Genomic DNA, 17,672 nt, shown 5'->3' on the forward strand with positions numbered 1-17,672 from the left:
CCTACTTACACTTCACCCTATTCAACACTACAGCCTGTTTGATTATCATTCTTCTTTTGCCAGTCATCTCTTAAAGATGTAGATTATTTCCTCTGTTGGTTCCACATCCAATCGACACACAAAAGATGAAATCACACAAGACTGAGAGGTAATTCCAGAACAATAGGAATCCACGTGCATGTCTGCTGAAAACAAAAGCCAAAGACTGTTCATGACATAATCACACTCAAAGACGATCCTTGTCTACTCCCCTCTCCTTCATGTCAACCTTGGGCAAAAATTGCCCAAAATCATCTTTGGGCGTATTTTTATTGTAAATATGGAACCTATAAAAAAAGGGAGGTAACACAAATGCACGAACCCTCTTTTGTATCATTCACGTACCTGTACGCCTCCCTTCTTTTCATCCCTTCTCATGTTTCGTATAGAAATCATAAAAATGAACCTTGGTTTCTTTTATTGAGTGAGAAATAAGATGGATCAGACACTTGTCACATTCGATTCATGACTAAACAGAGTGTGGCTATCGCCTAAAGTAGATCTCAACTCAGACCTTTATCGCTCTGAAATGATTCATAAAAGACATACGCTTGAGTTTCATTTTTGATTGCTTTCCTTAAAATCATTCATGGATGGTTGCAGTGAAACAATAATATGGACAGCTTATTATTTCTATCTCACTGTTCTTTGTTTAAATCCTACTTTCTCGAAAGACGCGTTCATACCTTTAAAAGAGGACAAATAATCATTAAAATCAAATTTCCTCTAAAAAGAGAAAAAGAAGGGGGGGGAGAGAAAAGTGAAAGAATTCGATCACTTACTCCTAATTTATCAAAAGTTATTCATTTGCATACATGTCTTTCTTCAGACTGAATTCATAAAGTGTATTAGAGAACAGTTGCAGATTTATTTTTTCTAAAATTGGTGTTAATGAATAGAGAAAGAAGAGAGAGAAACAAATGTTAGGGATAGGATAAGAAAGGAATGCAGTTGATGAATGATAGGGCTCGCATTTGTAATAAATCAAGTTGGATTAATAGATTTGCTCATCTATCCGTGCACACACACACACACACAGAAAGAGAGAGAGAGAGAGAGAGAGAGAGCAAGATCGATACGTTTGAAAAAAAAAAAAAATTAAAAAAAAAAGTATTCCATTTTCATCTTTCTTCCTCTCTCATTCTCTTTTCCCTTCTTTATGAAACAAACTAGTGAAACAAGTAAAAAAAAAAAGAAATTGATTTTTTATTCTTTTGTGTTTATTAAATATACAAAGAAAAGGTGGAAAGAGAAAGTTTGTTTGCAGTTTCTCTGTTATGAAAAGAAACCCGACTGAGACAAAGCTGAATGAATCAAGATCGGATGAATACAGTTTCAAGACGATGTTTATGAATAAATTTAGAAATAAAGATGAGGTACGTTCTATTGATTCGCACTGAAAAGAAGATGTTAACTCGCTTCAACAGAAGACACTGCCATCCTTATCCGATTCAGGCTATTTTAGTACAACGACCTTGACAACCGAAGAACATGCAAAACCAATATTTGTAAAGAAACCGATCACTAGGAACCATAAATCAGAAAATGATCTAAAGAAGCTATTATTTAAACCATTTTATATCAAAAAAGAAGAAGCTGATCATAGCAAATCACAGCGTTCATTCACAGAGAAAGGAAAGGGAGGAATGATTCATGTTTTAGAAGATGGAAAGGATGTGATGGTTATGCGAATCATGTCTGGGGATAAAGTGCAAGTGATCGCTGGCACGCTGGATCGATTGTTTATGAAACTTGCTGATGAAACAAATCAAGGTGATATTAATTATATTTATGATTCATGACCTAATACCAACTTGTGATCAGATCCAGATTACATTGACACATTCATCTTATTTCACTCACATTTTACAACTTCTTTTGAACTATTCGATAAACTGATGACAAGGTTTCATTCAGAGAATAGTCATAAAATAGGGCAGAGATCGATTCAATTCAAGTAAGTCTGTATTCAACCCTTCGATCTTTTAAAGCCTTTTTTCTCTTTCTCTCTTTTTTATAACAGAGTTTTCAATGTCATCAAGCGTTGGATAAAACTACAATTTCAAGATTTTCTAAATCAATCAACCTTGATGGCGCATTTAATGGTATTTTTAAACAGCGATCTATGTCGTATTCATTATACACTAGAAACAGGCAGGATAAGACAGATGATTGAAGAACAAGTAAAATAAAAAAGAAAGAAAAAAGGGGGATTGACTGACACAAAAAGATAGCCATTGTGTTTGAAAGAACCAAGATTCATGACGACAGACGATCCTAAGCATGACCTTGTACGACGATTAGTTACACTGGATCCTGATTTTATTAGTGACGATTTATTTTTAAGCATGGATACAAGGGACATTGCAAAGTGTTTGACACTGGCCGATTTTGATTTATTAAAGAGCATTCGAATACAAGACTATTTAAACTATGAAAAAGAGGATGATTATGTAAAGTGGATCATTGAAAGGGTGAACAAGACAAGTGAATGGGTCATGGATAAAGTCAGTAGACAGATCACGATGAGAAGAGCCATTGTATATAAAATGATTGACATTGCCAAGGTAAATGCTGAATAGGAATGAGTTGTGTTTATCAATAAAGCCTAGATTTGTTTGGATTGGAATAATTTTCATACAAGCATGATGATCATAATGACCCTTCATCAAGAAGATGTACAGAATCACATCAACTATAAAAAGCTTGCTAAATATTTAAATGTGAACAACAACATGAATCACTATCGAGCAGCATTAAAGAAAGCAAAGCCACCCTGTGTTCCTTTTTTCCCACTCATTTTAAAAGACTTGACCTTCTTGTTGGATGGAAACTCGACAGTCTATCAAGGACAATCCCACTTGATCAACTTTAATAAATTCCGTCTCGTTCGACAAACAATCGAAAACACAATCCATTTCACTTCACAACATTATACAATTTGAATCTACGTCATTGCGTGACTGTATAAATAAACCCTTATTTTTTCGCTCTTTTTCACTCTTCTTTTTCTTTTTTCACTCTTCTGTACCTTTTTCTTCTGCAACTGTCTCTCTTTTTTTTTCATTTTCTTTTATTAAAAAAAAAAAGACTACAAGAATTATCCATTTTTTGTTGTAGAAATACTTTATTTTGAATTGGTTTTCTAAAGAGAAAAGAAAAAAAAAATATAGCAAAGCTTTTTTTTTTTTTTTTTTAATCAATAAAAAGGTTCCTGTAAATTATTGAAAACTGTCACAGGTAAATTGTGAAAAAAATAAAAAGTAGAGTTATTTATGCATTTTTTTTTTTGAAAAAGTAAAATAAAAAAATGTCATCAGATGAGGTATGACAATACGAGTTATTTAAATCAATACTAAATAAAGTGTAGGATGCTTGTGATATTTGTGAAGGCGACAAGTCATCAAAAAAGAATCCAATAATTTTTTGTGATGGTGAAGGTTAGTTCCTTGAGAGAGAAGCAAGAAAATACCTAATAGTTTCCTATAGATTGTAACTTGCCTGTGCACAAATGTAAATAACGAATAGAAATAACAAGTAAGCTTATTTTTTCATGTTCGTAGTATGCTATAAAGTGGATGAAGTACCTGAAGATGATTGGTTTTGTCAAAGATGTGACAATAAAAGAAAGAATAAGCCGGCAGTAAGTAGATGGATAGGACGATGGATGTGTTTCTGATACGATTCTGTAGAACATCATCTGCTGTCCTACTGAAGCAGGTGCTGCGAGACATACAGTGACATTTGGTGAATTTATGCATGTTGTCTGTGCCATGTGGAATAAAGAGATTAATAGTGATATTGAACCCTATTCATTTTATAAGAATCGATTGGGTCAAAAGGTAATAATAAAAAAAGGTGTATGTCACTCACTGTTTAACCTATTCAATATAGACATGTTTTCTTTGTCAGAAATCAAAGGGATTATGTATTACTTGTGAAGAAGTAGATTGCACAACGTATGTAAAAAAAGGAGAGAGTATAGCTTAAGTGTTAATGATTCTTGTGCAGTTCATTTCATGCTACATGTGCTATTAATAATGGTTTGATTACAGCTTCAGTAGCAGTTCCTAGTTATTATTCACCTAAATGTATTAAGCATTTATTCAATTATCCAACCAAGAAATTTCTTAACCGTCGACGCCTGCGCCCTGGTTCATCAAAAGAAACTTCTGATGAAGACAGTGATGTGGATAAAACAGACGATAATGAAGAGGATGAAGAGAATGATGAAGAGAAACGACCGATCAGGAAGGGACCACTTAAGAAGGAGATACCAATCAAAAGACCTAGTGGATCAGTACCAAATTCAGACGACGACGACGATGATGATGATGATGATGATGATGACATGGGCACTTCAAAAAAAATAAAGAAAGGAAATTCTTATCGAGACATGTATGAAGCAAAAAGGAAGAAGTCTAATTTTGAATCAAAGAGTACACTTGGCGTAGATATAAAAAGACCCAGTATCACCACACCTCCTCTTCAACAAATCAGTACAACCATCGGCATCTCTTCCAGTGGTCCTTCAACGCCTCTCAAACCAAAGCTAGCCTTAGGCCATCACAGACCCAGTGCTCCTTCTATTGTACCACCATTAAAGAAGATGAACGGACCTGATGTTCATGCACAGCCATCAAGCAATGCGCCAAGATGGACTGCTAATAATAACACACATCAACCAATGACACCAAGTATAACATCCAGCAAACCCTTCTTTGATATTGAAAGTGTTCAAAGAAAGTCAACAGAGACATGGAAAACCAATGGTGATAAAGATGAAACAAAGAAATTGAGAGAAGAAGTTCGAAAGATGGCGATTGAAAAAGAGGAGATGACAAGAACACTAAGTAGGATCACAGAAGATTACAATCGGCTACGGGAAGAAAAGAAGAAGTGGATAAACTTTAAACAGACTGTAGCTGAAGTATTTTCTGGTTTAAATTTCCAATCATTTGGTACACCTACATCCGATACCATTGAGCAATACGTTGCTCAGATTCAAGCCATGATTAAACGATGTGGCCCAATTACTGATGAAGAAAGTGCACTTATTGAAGAAGCATCTAAAAACATAAAGCCAAAAACGGAATAAAGTTGGAGAGGAAAGCATAGAAAAAAAAAAAAAAAAAAAAAAAAAAGTTATTTTTATAATCTGTATAACATCAAAAAGTTATTTTTGTATAATATAAATAATCTCTCTTTTCTCTTTTTTTTTTTTTTTTTTTTTTTTTTAATCATGTCTTGCTTAAAGAAACAAGTCCGCTTTGACACAGAACATGTTGTTATCATAGACACATACTCACCCCTTGATTATGATCGTGGCTCATTTCCAATTCAATATAAATTAAATCCAAACATCGCACTGCGCATACCATCCCCACCGCCATTGATACCAAGTGATGATTCTGAAGACAGTGCAAGTAGCCCGGATAGAGAAGTCATGACAAAGAAAAAGAAATTACCCAAGCTTTCGATAGATACAAGTATGTGTGCAGGACCACTCTTTTTTACCAAATTATCTACAAACCACAGTCGGAACAAGGAACAAGATAACAGTAATGATTATTTAATACCTATTGAATATAAAATATAATCTTTTTTTTTAAAAAAAAAAAGTCAGCCAAATGAAAGGCAGATAGTGTGGCTAAAGGGAAAAGATGAGCTTCTGCTTTGTTAAATATGTATGTGAAGGGAAAAGGAACAATTTAATCTTAAATCATCCGAAAAAAAAAAAAAAAGTACAAATATCCAAAAATAGAAAATATTTCAGGGTTTATGGCTTTGTAAAGTCATACAACTGAGCCCCGCTCTATCCTATTACAGCTGTTTATGCAACCCATTTTTTTTTTTTCTCTCTTTTTTTTTTTTTTTTTTTTTTTTTTTTTTTTTTTTTTTTGGTAAAAATGAGTTCTTTGTCTGATATATCAACCTATGATAATGTGTCTGCAAGCATCACGTCTAAAAGAAGATCGTCTTCAGTAAAAACCATTCCTAGAGAAGAGCATACATCCTATTTAACAGATACCGCAGGTGCAGTAAGAGAAGTAGCAAAGAAACTAGGTAAGAAAAAAAAGAAAAGAAAAGAGTGAACGCAAATAAATTATTTCACTGCAGGCAAGACTCGTGTGAAGTGGGAGAATCCAAAGACGGTGATGTTGATTACAAAACCTGGTGATCGTTCACTCATTCCAATTACTCGTGAAGTAGCCTTGTATTTAATTGAAACTCCAAGATATGACATGAAAAGTGGCATTACAGTGTAAGTCTCAGTGATGATCGGAGATGAACCACGGATTAATAATAGAAAGATATGTGGATGAAAAATTAAAAGAATCCAAACGATTTAAATATGAAAGCCTACAGAAAAACCATGCATTCGTTGCCGAAAAGCTAAAGTTTTGGACACCTCAGCTCTGTGCTTCTCAACCCAAGCTATTTGATTTTATTATCACCGTAAGCTGACCGACCGATGTCTGTTCACGTATTAACCCCCCTCTCTCTTTCTTTTCTTTAGCTTGGAGGTGATGGAACGGTAAGGAAGACAACAAAAGAGAGAGAGAGAGATGATAATAGACTGTGATGGCTAGGTCTTGTTTTCTTCTTGGTTATTTCAAAACTACGTTCCGCCTGTCATTCCATTTCATTTAGGTTCCCTTGGTTTCTTGACTCCGTTCGATTACGGCAGATACAAGGAACACCTTGACAAGGCCATAGAGACCGGTGTACGCATCAACTTACGTGGTCGATTGACCTGTACGGTCTACCGTCGTGTGCCTCATCCGGATTGTAAATCACCCGAGGACGCAAATGCGGTGCAATTGAGAAATGTCGTGAGGAATCCAGTGACCGGTAAGCTGACTGTGGGTGGCTGGTGTCAACAGCAAGGCAAAAAGAAATTTGGTGAGGTCGATGGTGAGGATGTGTATGAAGAAGAAGAAAAGATGGGTGAGGAACGACAGGTGCCTTGCTTTACAACGGTGCCTGTGGAAAAGTATCATGTCATCAATGACCTCGTGGTCGATCGTGGTCCGAGCCCTTACATGAGTTTGCTAGAATTATTTGGCGATGAAAAGCATCTGACGACTGTACAGGCAGATGGTTTGGCGATTTCTACTCCCACCGGAAGTACTGCTTATTCTGTAAGTTTCCTTTTGAACTGAAATTTAAAGTAACACTTGTTAGCTATCTGCTGGTGGATCACTGACACATCCTGATATTCATGCTACACTCATCACGCCCATCTGTCCTCACACACTCTCTTTTCGACCTACGCTTGTGCCAGATTCAATGGAACTACGTATCTGTGTACCCTTCAATTCAAGAAATACAGCATGGGCTAGTTTTGATGGACGTGGAAGAGTTGAACTCAAACAAGGCGATCATATTAAAGTGACAGCTTCAGGACATCCCTTTCCGACCGTCTGCAAAGAAGATCAAGCGACGGATTGGTTCAATTCACTTCAAAATTGTCTTCACTGGAATAAGCGTGAAAGACAAAAATCATTTGCTGTGGTTGAATCGCACGAAGAACGCAAGTCTGCAAAGAGTCCAAGTAGCAGTAGATCAGAAGAGAGCAGAAAGTCTTCGTTATCAGATATAGGAAGTGATGAAGTGTTTGGTATGTTTTATGACGATGAACTTTACAATCATGAAAACGACTCAAGTAATAATGACGAGGATGAGATTGATTCTGATAAAGAGGTATTTAATGGTTGGACAGATGATGAGATTATAAAGTCAAGATATTTGGCAAACATTTCAAATCAACTAGAAAAAGTCTCTAAAAATAAAGACTAATTTTTTTTTTATTAAGCATTAAAACGTATTTTAAAAGACATTGCTCACGGTTCTCTTGGTTTGTTTGTGAGGTTTCTTTTTACGATGAGATAAACCATAATCTGAAGGATGAAGAAACATACAACGTTCTGCAAAGGTACACTCATCTCCCATGCTATGTAATACTGTCAGTAAAAAGAAAAAAAGAGCAAAGGATATTCATGAACTCACCGGCAATCTTTCACTGGATGCCAATATTTACAATGTTTGTTTGTACAGTTTGGCCAATAATTACAACGAGATTTCATTTTAGGAAAATGATTTTGTGATTGCTTTTGAATCTTTTCTGCACGAGCCCAAGCTTTTTCATCGTAAGGTATAAATGAATTATTAGCCATCACAAACACAGATCCATCATCTACGACCGTTTCAGGTTCCGAGTCGGCAGGGGAATCGGGGTCAGAGAAAAGCATCACTTGAGGACTGGAGGGTATGAAGTCTTTGCTTGGTTGAAAGGGACTGGCTGATACGGAAAAAGAGGATCGATTGAGTGATGTTTGTGATAGCGAATTAATATACTCTTGTGCTTCTAATAAACTATTTGCAGTAGTAGCTTCATAGTTGGCCAAAAAGGGTTCTACTGGCTTGGGTAAATTATTAATGTATTCATTAGCGTCTAATAAGCTACAGGCTGTGGTTGCTTCATAATGGGCGAGGAAAGGTGTGGATGGTTTAGGCAAATTGTTGATGTATTCACCTGCTTCTAATAGATTACTTGCAGCTGTCGTCTCATAGTGGGCAAGAAAAGGTTCCACAGGCTTGGGCAAATTGCTGATGTATTCGTTTGCTTTTAATAAGCCAGAAGCTGTGGTTGCTTCATAATCAGCAAGGAAAGGTTCAACAGGCTTGGGTAAATTTTCAATATATTCAGTCGCCTTCAACAAGACAGAAGCAGATGTTGCTTCATAGTTAGCCAAGAATGGTTTCACTGGCTTGGGTAAGTTGCTAATGTATTCACTTGCTTCTAATAAGTTGGCAGCCGTCGTAATTTCGTACTTTGCAAGAAAAGGTGAAGGTGGTTTGGGCATGGAAGAAATATATTCCGATGCCGTCAATAATGAAGAAGCTGTGGTAGCCTCATAATCAGCAAGGAAAGGTTCAACTGGTGTTGGGATGGAATCAATGTATTTTTGTGATTCTAACAAATTACTTGCTGTCGTTGCTTCATAGCTGGCAAGGAAAGGGTCAACAGCTTTTGGTAAAGAGGCAATATAATTATGAGCAGTTAAAAGAACAGATGCTGTAGTAGCCTCATAGTCTGCCAGAAAAGGAGTTGCCATGGATACAACATGTTCTTGGCTCTTTAAAAGAGCAGAAGTTGCTGCTGCTTCAACAGGAACAACAGAGGGTTCTACAGAAACCTAAACTCTCACACAGTAAGTAAATTATTCATGAAACAACAAGAAAAAAAAATTTTTTTTCCTTACTTTGGGTTGTGCAACAACAGGTTTGATTGTTTTTTTATCCTCCTCTTTTAATGTAGTGACTATGCAAATAGGTTTGTCAGTGCCCTTTTTTTTTTAAAACAGCAAATAAACAAACCTTCTCTACTTTTTATTTCTCTACTTTTAATTTCAGGTTTCTCTTTTCCTTTAAAAAAAACTCCTTTTTTAGATCTACACACAAAAAATATAGTTTAGATCTCTCTTTTTTACCTGAGAATGAGAAATAGTAAATGACAGCTGTAATGACACCTGCAGAAAGTGTCAAAATGATTCCAACTATTATTTCGTCCTTTTCTAATAGATTTAAATCTCGAAGATATTCTTTAGTAACAAAAGACATTTTTTATTTCTTTTTTTTTTTATTGTAAAAGAAAAGGAAAAGGGGAGAAAGAAAGAGAACAGAAGTTTTAAACAATTTTTTTTTTGTACATTTTTAAATACCGATCGATAAACAAAAAAAAAAAAAGATTCCTTTCAAGCTCTACAAAGATTATAGTTCATTAAGCTATTTTCAGAGTCTAAAGGTAGTTTAAATAAGTAAAAAAAGGAATGCTTCTTATCAGTCAACAAAGAATGATTCCATTTAGTCCAAGATAAGCCTTAACTTGAACAAAACTTGCCCCTTAGTTCTATTATTGTTGCCTCTTACAAAGAAAGTGTCACCTGATCTTTACTTCTTTACTTCTCTTTTGCAGACAGAAAGAGGGTGAGGGTGACCTCAACAGGATTAAACTCCGTTACCTTGTAGCAACCGTCATCTTGAATTTTTCTAGTTTCTTTGAATACTTCGGGATAGGCTTGATGGCTTAGAAACTTTTTTTTTTTTTTGGTTCCTGAAAGAAATGAAAAAAGTGCATGTTTTGGACTTGAACCTAAGCCCTGTCTTTGCTGATGATATCGAATAGAGTTGTCTATAAGAATCCAGTTTTTTTTTTTTTTTTCATCTGAGTAAAAATTTATTATTTTTTTTTTTTTTCCCAGTATTGACAGTTCTTTTTTTTTGGGTGACGCCAACCTCCTCCTTTTTTATCGATTGATAATGTAACATCCCAATCTTATTTTTCTATCAAAGCCCACTTTTTTTTTTTCCCCTTTTTCTTCTTCTTTTTAATTAAAATAAAAATGAGCAGAGATGATGAATATGACTACCTTTTTAAAGGTAAAGCAAAATGATGCAATCAGTGATATTAACTACGAGTAGTTGTCCTTATTGGAGACTCTGGTGTTGGTAAAACCAATCTTTTGAGTCGTTTTACTCGTAATGAATTTAATTTGGAATCAAAGAGTACGATTGGTGTTGAATTTGCCACTCGTTCTGTTCAGGTCGATAATAAAACTGTCAAGTCTCAAATATGGGATACAGCCGGTCAAGAAAGATATCGGGCTATTACCAGTGCTTATTATCGAGGTGCTGTAGGTGCACTGTTAGTGTATGATATTGCAAAGTATCAAACATATGAGAATGTGATGCGTTGGTTAAAAGAACTTCGTGATCATGCCGATTCAAATATTGTGGTGATGCTTGTGGGAAATAAGAGTGATTTGAGGCATTTACGTGCGGTGCCAACAGAAGAAGCTAAACAGTTTGCAGGTAAAAGATGGGCTGTAGAGTATGCCTTTGTATTCATTGTATGATAGCTGATAATGGACTTTCATTTATTGAAACATCTGCTTTGGATTCAAGTAATGTAGAACTTGCTTTCCAAAGGATATTAACAGGTAATCATTGTACGTAAAACAAAGAAAATGCTCATTATTATTATATTAGAAATCTATCGAATTGTGTCCAACAAAGCACTTGAATCATCCAACGATGTTATTAGACCTACTGCAGGACAAACGATTAATGTTAACCAACCAACTGAAGACGAAAAACAAGGTGGAGGTTGCTGTTAATTTATAAAACAAAATAGAAAAAAAAAAAAAAATACACTTTTATTCTTGTGATGGCTTTTTTCCATATATTCTTTCGTATTTCATAAACTTATTCCACATATCTCTTAAAGAACGTTTTGAATTTAATAATTCCTTTGTTTTTTTCATATTACGTTCTAATTTAACACATGTTTCATATATCAATCTTCCTTCTTCCTCTGTCCAAGGCGATCGATCCACGTCAGGATCCAGCATGTTGTGATAATGTTGAGAGACATGACGTGGAGTACGATCTGTTCCCATTACTTTACAAATGACACCAAAGTTCAGTCCATATTCCTTTACTAATTCCAAAATCTTTGCATCTTCCTCTAATGTAAATTTTCCTTTGGTCATCTCTTGCTGCTGCCACTTCCAACGTTCATGACATTGAATAGAGGAACGTGTTCCAATCATCCTTGAGATAGTCCCCCAATCCTCTCCATATTTCTTTATCAAACTCTCCAACAATTCCGCTTCCTGTTTTGTCCAGTGACCTTGACGAAAGTGAGGATCGCACATGCTGTACTTTTGCTTGATCAGCGCAATCGGACGTGGACGAGGTAAGGCAGCTTGAATTCGTTCCCAATCAGTCACATCCTCATATCGCTTTCCTTCACAAAGTTCTATCAAAGCCTTGACCTCACTCTTTTCCCAAGGTCCCCGATGTTTGACGTCAAGCAAGAGCCCCAGACGGTTCCTACAAGCTATAGGGGATCGATCGACAAAGTACGTTGACATCTTTGTCCATCGACCCGGATATTCTTCGTTCAGTTTCATCAACAGTTTATCCTCTTCTTTTGTCCACACACAACGCGTACGAATGTCATTGGCTAGGCGAATCTCTCTAGCTTTTTCTCGGCAAACATCTGTTTCCTTGAGGTCTGTGATGGTTCGTTTAATGTGAATTAAACTTGGTGTAGATACTCGAATCACTGAGAATTGTTTGCATAGAGTAGTTAAACTGAAAAGTGTATTTGTTTTAGATGCTCTCAAGAGAAATGTCATTTTTTATTGTTAAAAAAAAAAAGAGGAAATGAAAAGAAATGAAGATTTTGCTGATAACTCCGATAGTTTTTCTTTTCTCTAAAGACCTCTTGTTCAACCCAGTCTATGCTGTCTTTAATCAAAACAAGTATTTTCAGAAGTTTAATAAGGTGGCACAATAAGTTGGCATAGAGCTAACTATTCTTTCTCAAGTGGTGTATTTTAAACAACTCATCTTGAATCATTCCAATAGAAAAGAATAGACATCAACCTTTTGTTTTCCCCTCTTCCAACCTATATCTTTTTATCCAAAAGAAACTATATACAAATCTCCGACCATGTCATAATCACACTTACATTTCTAGTGTACATGTCACATACTTTTGAACTTGACAACTGTACACAAATGACGTCTTGAACACACGATTGCTGTTTACAGGGGCAAAAACAAGAGAAAGCAATGATCGGAGTCATGATTCAATTATCAGCCCAGTTTGACTAAGGACAAAGGTACTATCGAATGGGCAGTTTACATCATTCAAGCTCTTTTATTATAAAGGGAAAAAAAAGGGGATGGATATGAATCGAGCTCATATACATAAAAAAAGAGAAAAAGAAAAAGGGTAAGAAAGAAAGAGAAGGGGTAACTTGTTAACAACATCCACCATTATTAGCTTTTGAAGGTGTAGATTGGTCTAATCTAACTTCTTCTCTTTGACGAGTTTGTTGAGCTTGTTGAGTATCAATCAATCTCTTTTTAATGTCCCTATATTAATATTATTATGAGTTATTGCTTATTATATAATAAGAATAATAAACCTGGCTAAATCAAAAAAGGCTTCTTCTACACCAATGTTTGCTTTTGCACTTGTTTCCATAAATCGAATACCCAACTCATTAGCCAAAGTTTCTCCTTGTTCTTTTGAAATAACCTAAAGTAAAAAGTCAGTATTATTTTTTAAAGAACATACAACTTACTCTTTTATCTTCTGCATCACATTTATTTCCAATCAAAATCTTATTAACTCCTTCACTTGCATGTTGCTCAATATTAGAGAACCAATTTCTCACATCTAATAACAAATAAGCATCTCTTTCTATTATCATTCATCTACTTTACTTCCAAACGATCTTTCATCTGTTGTATCATAAACTAATAAAATACCCATTGCTCCACGGTAATAAGCTAATAATAATAATAAATTAATATAAAATTCACTCCCTTCACTGTAATGTTACCAGTTGTTATAGTACGGAATCTTTCTTGTCCTGCTGTATCCCATATTTGTAACTTGATACGCTTTCCATCAAGTTCAATAGTACGAATCTTGAAGTCAATGCCAATAGTTGTAATAAAAGAAGGTGTAAAGGAGTCATCTGAGAAACGAAGTAATAAACAACTCTTACCAACACCTTTATGTTTTCTTTAGTTGCTTATTTTTTATAAAAGAAGAATATATTTTATTACCAGAATCTCCAATAAGTAAAAGCTTAATTAAATAATCATAAGAAGCACTTTTAGCGGTCGTCATTATCGCGAGAAAGAGTAAGAGAAGGGATAAAAAGAAGGAAAAAAAAAAAAAAAAAAAAAAAAAAGGGAAATAAAAGAAATCCCAGATTTAAAAACGTCATGTCACGTGCATTATATCAACCTTTCGTTATAAGCATCCTATTTAAATATACAAGTTGAGAAGGATGGATATAAGAGTTAACTTGACAATGTATACAAAACATAAATAATATCTTGGCTTTCTTTACCTAATTATTCTTTGAATTAAAATAAGCAAAATTACCTTTTCATTATTATTATTATTTCACAGGACGATAAATAGCAAGTAATCTCATAAAATTATTTCAGCCATCAAAACCTAGTCTTGTCTTTGATTTATTCGGGTTTGGTTGTTAAAAGCTAACAGACTTCTTTCAAAGCAATCCTTGGCATTCCTTCAAAAGCATCCTGTATATCTAAAACACTTTTTTCCAGAACGAATTACAGCCCAATTGGATTGATACAACCAGCCCTTTATCAACACTCACCACTCTTCCTTTACTGTCGATTGCTTCATGTCTCTCGGGATGTGATGTCGCATAAAACCGATAAACGCGTTTTTTGGAGCTATCTTATTTGTCTGTGGCCGCAACTGAATAGCATTTTAGAATTCCTTTTGTCTAGTGACCAATAACGACCTACTTTATGATGGCCATTGAGCAAGATTTTGAATATTTGCTTCTTTATTTTTGATAAAGAAAAAAAAGAAAAGGCATATCTATTGTCTATAGCTTTTAGTTATTGAAATCCTTTAGCTTCTTTTTTAAACTATTTCATTTTTAATTCGATAGAAGCACAATTAATTTTTCTTGTAGGCTTTCTACCTCTTGTATCTGTCGAATATGTGTTAACTCTAAGTTTGCATTCATCACCAATCTTCCTTTATTTTTTTGTAGGCATTAATTTAAAATTAAAATTGGTTCATTTTGTGTTTCATACTTTTCCTTCTTGCTGATTGCTTTAGTATGGGTACTTGCTAAACTCTGTGTTACTTGCCCTATGATTGATTTTAACAAAGAGTGTCATTTACATAATACAACAAGATTTCTTAAAGTCAAGCTGGATATAAGATTATCGTATATCTTGAAGAATTATATATTCCTCGTAAATTTGCTCTTTTGTAAACATCTCTTTCCAAATAACCATGCTGTGAAATATGGTATAAAGAAAGAGCATAGATTGTTTTAAAGCACAATGAATACACTCCAATTGATAAAGTTGTTATCGGTTTGTTTCAACAAACACTTGTAATTTGATATACTTTATATATTCTACAAAAGCACGCAAAACAGTGCTTTAAGTCCTCTTTAAAACAATCATTCTATTTTAGGTGCAAAATTGAAATGTAATCAAATCTTACTCCAAGTATCAAATACATGATCCATGAAAGGGAAAAAAGTATAAAAGTATTGTAATCTGGCTAATTGGATGGTTTATAGTTTAATGATTGTAAATCTATGCTTTTATAAGAGGACTACCCGCACTGATTTTTTGATTTAAAGGAGAGCAAGGGGGGAGAGTGTAAATGAAAGTGGTTGTCGAATATGCGTCAAAATTCATTAGATCGGATCTCGGGGTTTCTTAGAACCAAGAGAAAAACAAAGATCGTGGGTCCTTAGGTAACATGAAATTCGATGAGCGAATTTTTTTAATAATTCATATTCAAACAAACAATACTTAACAAGATAGAATGGAAAGAAAAAGACAATAAAAAATAAGATTAAAAAACATTATTTATTTTTTTCATATAAAATGTGTGTATTTACTTTTTAAAGCAAACGGTGGCATGGTTTAACCGATCCGCGATTTTCACAAGAGAAATTATAAATTTCAAATTTTTTTTCTCCATTCTTTTTTTTCTTTTTCTTTATAAATGAATAATAATAACAATAGTTCAACATTTACTTGGGTATTGGATACCAATTACTTCTCACTTGATAACAATACTATTGACAATGATCCAAATGCGATCGATGTATCCAATGATGACTTATTTCAATTCTTACTTGAACCTCAAATACAACAACAACAATTGTTAAATAGCACAACTTATAATAACAGTAGTAATAGCAGTGATGGCAGTACAAGCAGTGGAGAAGAAGGATTTACGAACCACAAGTTAAAGAGCACCTCTTCTAATCATGGTAAACATTCATCAGAATTTGCTAGTTCAACTGGTCGATTAGATTTCAGACAAGTGCAGGATAATTTATCTGAATCTCAGTTGAAATTAATGACCTCTAAAGAACGTCGACAGTTGCGAAACAAGATCTCTGCCCGCAACTTTAGAAATAGGAGAAAAGGTAAATAACAAAAAAGGAAATTTATGAATGACGAATCATTTATTTCTATTTATAGAATATGTTACCACGCTTGAAACAGAACTTGAACAGCAAAAGGCTGAAAATAGTCAACTGAAACTTGAAATAAAATGGCTAAAATCTAAAATGGAAAAGCTTCAAGGGGAAAATGATAAATTAAGACTTGACCTTGTCCTTGGTCCTGTCACTTTACCCTCTTCCCAGCAACAACTCGTCGTTCATCCTTCACCAGACATGTCTCTTTTATCCGCAACACCGCCCAGTCAAGAGGATAACTGGGACTTTATCTTGCCAGATTTTAACTCTGAACAACACCAAAACACATTTATCTCACAAGCCGTCGTACCTACCTGGAACCAGGTATTTTTATCCAAAGAGCAAGAACAGCGTGAACCTTCTGTGGATTTATTAAAGCAGTATCCTTTACTTGCACCTGCATTAATGTCCATCATATTATCTCACACAATGACAATGAACACAGACCAATTAATAGCTTCAGCCAAATTCTCAAATTCCTTCATACAACAACAACAACAACAGCAGCAGCAGCAATATATCATACCTTCATCACCCAACATGACAAACAAAGAAGCACAGATTATTTGGAATCTTTTAGAGCCCTTGAGAGTAGTAAAGGAAAGAAATGAGAAACTAGCAGAAAAGAGCAATGATAAAGAGGATGATCAAACAAATGAGGATGCTAAAAAGGAAGACTCCAAGATAATTTGTCCTATTACAAGATGTGTGATTACTTGGCTTCAGTATACAGTTTGTGGTCATATTTCTAAAATGATTGCTAAACATAATGATACACCAATTGAAGAAAAACCTTTGCTTTGTAGATCTTATCAAAAGGCTATGAAATACATTAATGCCTAAATTCTTTTGTAAATAATAATAATAAATTGATTAAAAATATTGCCAAGTGAAAACTGAGTAAAAAAAAAATACATTGTACCACAGCCAATGAAATTTAATGTTGCCTTAGTACACGTTGTTTCTCTTTTTTTTCTCTCACTCTTTTTCTGTCTTTTTGTGTATTCAATGCTTAAAACAATCATCACTAGTCTTTTTACAACACTTTTATTCAACTTTGTCAAAGCAGCTGGAGAAGAAGACGTGTTTGGTTTACAGCCTGAAATACATCATGTCTTTAGACCCGATGAAAAGATGCCACCTGTCTTATTTTCTAAACTATTCTCAATCATCGTACTTTTCCCTTGGCTCATTCTTACTTTTGGCGTACATATCTTAATATTACATTCAATGATTACTAATAGTTTATATTTAGTGGTTAAAACTTGGATATACCCCAACCAAGGTTATTTCAAATTTTAGCAGTGTATATATCCTAGGCTTTTTAGGTTCCCTTATCTCTATTGAATACCTATTCTATCTTTACTGGACAAAACTCAACTTGTTTCAAATGATTCCTTATTTTGGTGGGCTTTGTGTTATTGCATTTATTACCGGACAACGCGCTTTGTCATTTGTTCAAGAGCGAAGATTAAAATAAACAAATGCAATTATTACGAAAAGGAGAATAGATAGCTGTTTGACGTTTGGTTGTTGGAT

The 17,672-nt window shown here is 34.5% G+C and overlaps 8 protein-coding genes across 8 annotated transcripts; 5 read left to right on the top strand and 3 right to left on the bottom strand.

The window, feature by feature from the left end:
- Nucleotides 1–1,198: 1,198 nt before the first annotated feature.
- Nucleotides 1,199–2,984, top strand: RO3G_15992 (uncharacterized protein; the record flags this gene model as incomplete). The annotated part of the gene is made up of 7 exons (XM_067670576.1): nt 1,199–1,220; nt 1,282–1,415; nt 1,467–1,812; nt 1,864–1,996; nt 2,063–2,222; nt 2,274–2,606; nt 2,652–2,984. 7 exons carry the CDS (start codon nt 1,199–1,201, stop codon nt 2,982–2,984), a joined length of 1,461 nt encoding a protein of 486 aa, XP_067526677.1.
- A 365-nt stretch (nt 2,985–3,349) lies between these two features.
- Nucleotides 3,350–5,137, top strand: RO3G_15993 (uncharacterized protein; the record flags this gene model as incomplete). The annotated part of the gene is made up of 7 exons (XM_067670577.1): nt 3,350–3,364; nt 3,410–3,479; nt 3,529–3,552; nt 3,603–3,682; nt 3,732–3,881; nt 3,934–3,998; nt 4,051–5,137. The coding sequence occupies 7 exons, from the start codon at nt 3,350–3,352 to the stop codon at nt 5,135–5,137; spliced, it is 1,491 nt and encodes a 496-aa protein (XP_067526678.1).
- An 811-nt stretch (nt 5,138–5,948) lies between these two features.
- On the top strand, nt 5,949–7,727 carry RO3G_15994 (uncharacterized protein; the record flags this gene model as incomplete). Its single annotated transcript, XM_067670578.1, has 6 exons — nt 5,949–6,105; nt 6,160–6,304; nt 6,402–6,498; nt 6,633–7,184; nt 7,228–7,663; nt 7,723–7,727. 6 exons carry the CDS (start codon nt 5,949–5,951, stop codon nt 7,725–7,727), a joined length of 1,392 nt encoding a protein of 463 aa, XP_067526679.1.
- Nucleotides 7,728–8,048: 321 nt separating this feature from the next.
- On the bottom strand, nt 8,049–9,666 carry RO3G_15995 (uncharacterized protein; the record flags this gene model as incomplete). Its single annotated transcript, XM_067670579.1, has 3 exons — nt 8,049–9,242; nt 9,309–9,367; nt 9,537–9,666. 3 exons carry the CDS (start codon nt 9,664–9,666, stop codon nt 8,049–8,051), a joined length of 1,383 nt encoding a protein of 460 aa, XP_067526680.1.
- A 782-nt stretch (nt 9,667–10,448) lies between these two features.
- On the top strand, nt 10,449–11,222 carry RO3G_15996 (GTPase; the record flags this gene model as incomplete). Its single annotated transcript, XM_067670580.1, has 4 exons — nt 10,449–10,485; nt 10,528–10,917; nt 10,965–11,045; nt 11,095–11,222. The coding sequence occupies 4 exons, from the start codon at nt 10,449–10,451 to the stop codon at nt 11,220–11,222; spliced, it is 636 nt and encodes a 211-aa protein (XP_067526681.1).
- Nucleotides 11,223–11,302: 80 nt separating this feature from the next.
- RO3G_15997 (uncharacterized protein) lies at nt 11,303–12,248 on the bottom strand (the record flags this gene model as incomplete). Its single annotated transcript, XM_067670581.1, has 2 exons — nt 11,303–11,325; nt 11,375–12,248. The coding sequence occupies 2 exons, from the start codon at nt 12,246–12,248 to the stop codon at nt 11,303–11,305; spliced, it is 897 nt and encodes a 298-aa protein (XP_067526682.1).
- Nucleotides 12,249–12,878: 630 nt separating this feature from the next.
- On the bottom strand, nt 12,879–14,028 carry RO3G_15998 (GTP-binding protein ypt2; the record flags this gene model as incomplete). Its single annotated transcript, XM_067670582.1, has 6 exons — nt 12,879–12,993; nt 13,047–13,159; nt 13,206–13,300; nt 13,348–13,413; nt 13,467–13,651; nt 14,021–14,028. The coding sequence occupies 6 exons, from the start codon at nt 14,026–14,028 to the stop codon at nt 12,879–12,881; spliced, it is 582 nt and encodes a 193-aa protein (XP_067526683.1).
- A 1,621-nt stretch (nt 14,029–15,649) lies between these two features.
- On the top strand, nt 15,650–16,976 carry RO3G_15999 (uncharacterized protein; the record flags this gene model as incomplete). The annotated part of the gene is made up of 2 exons (XM_067670583.1): nt 15,650–16,079; nt 16,135–16,976. 2 exons carry the CDS (start codon nt 15,650–15,652, stop codon nt 16,974–16,976), a joined length of 1,272 nt encoding a protein of 423 aa, XP_067526684.1.
- Nucleotides 16,977–17,672: the final 696 nt, after the last annotated feature.

Source organism: Rhizopus delemar, genomic scaffold (assembly GCF_000149305.1).
Source record: "Rhizopus delemar RA 99-880 supercont3.18 genomic scaffold, whole genome shotgun sequence".
Classification (NCBI taxonomy): Eukaryota; Fungi; Mucoromycota; class Mucoromycetes; order Mucorales; family Rhizopodaceae; genus Rhizopus; species Rhizopus delemar.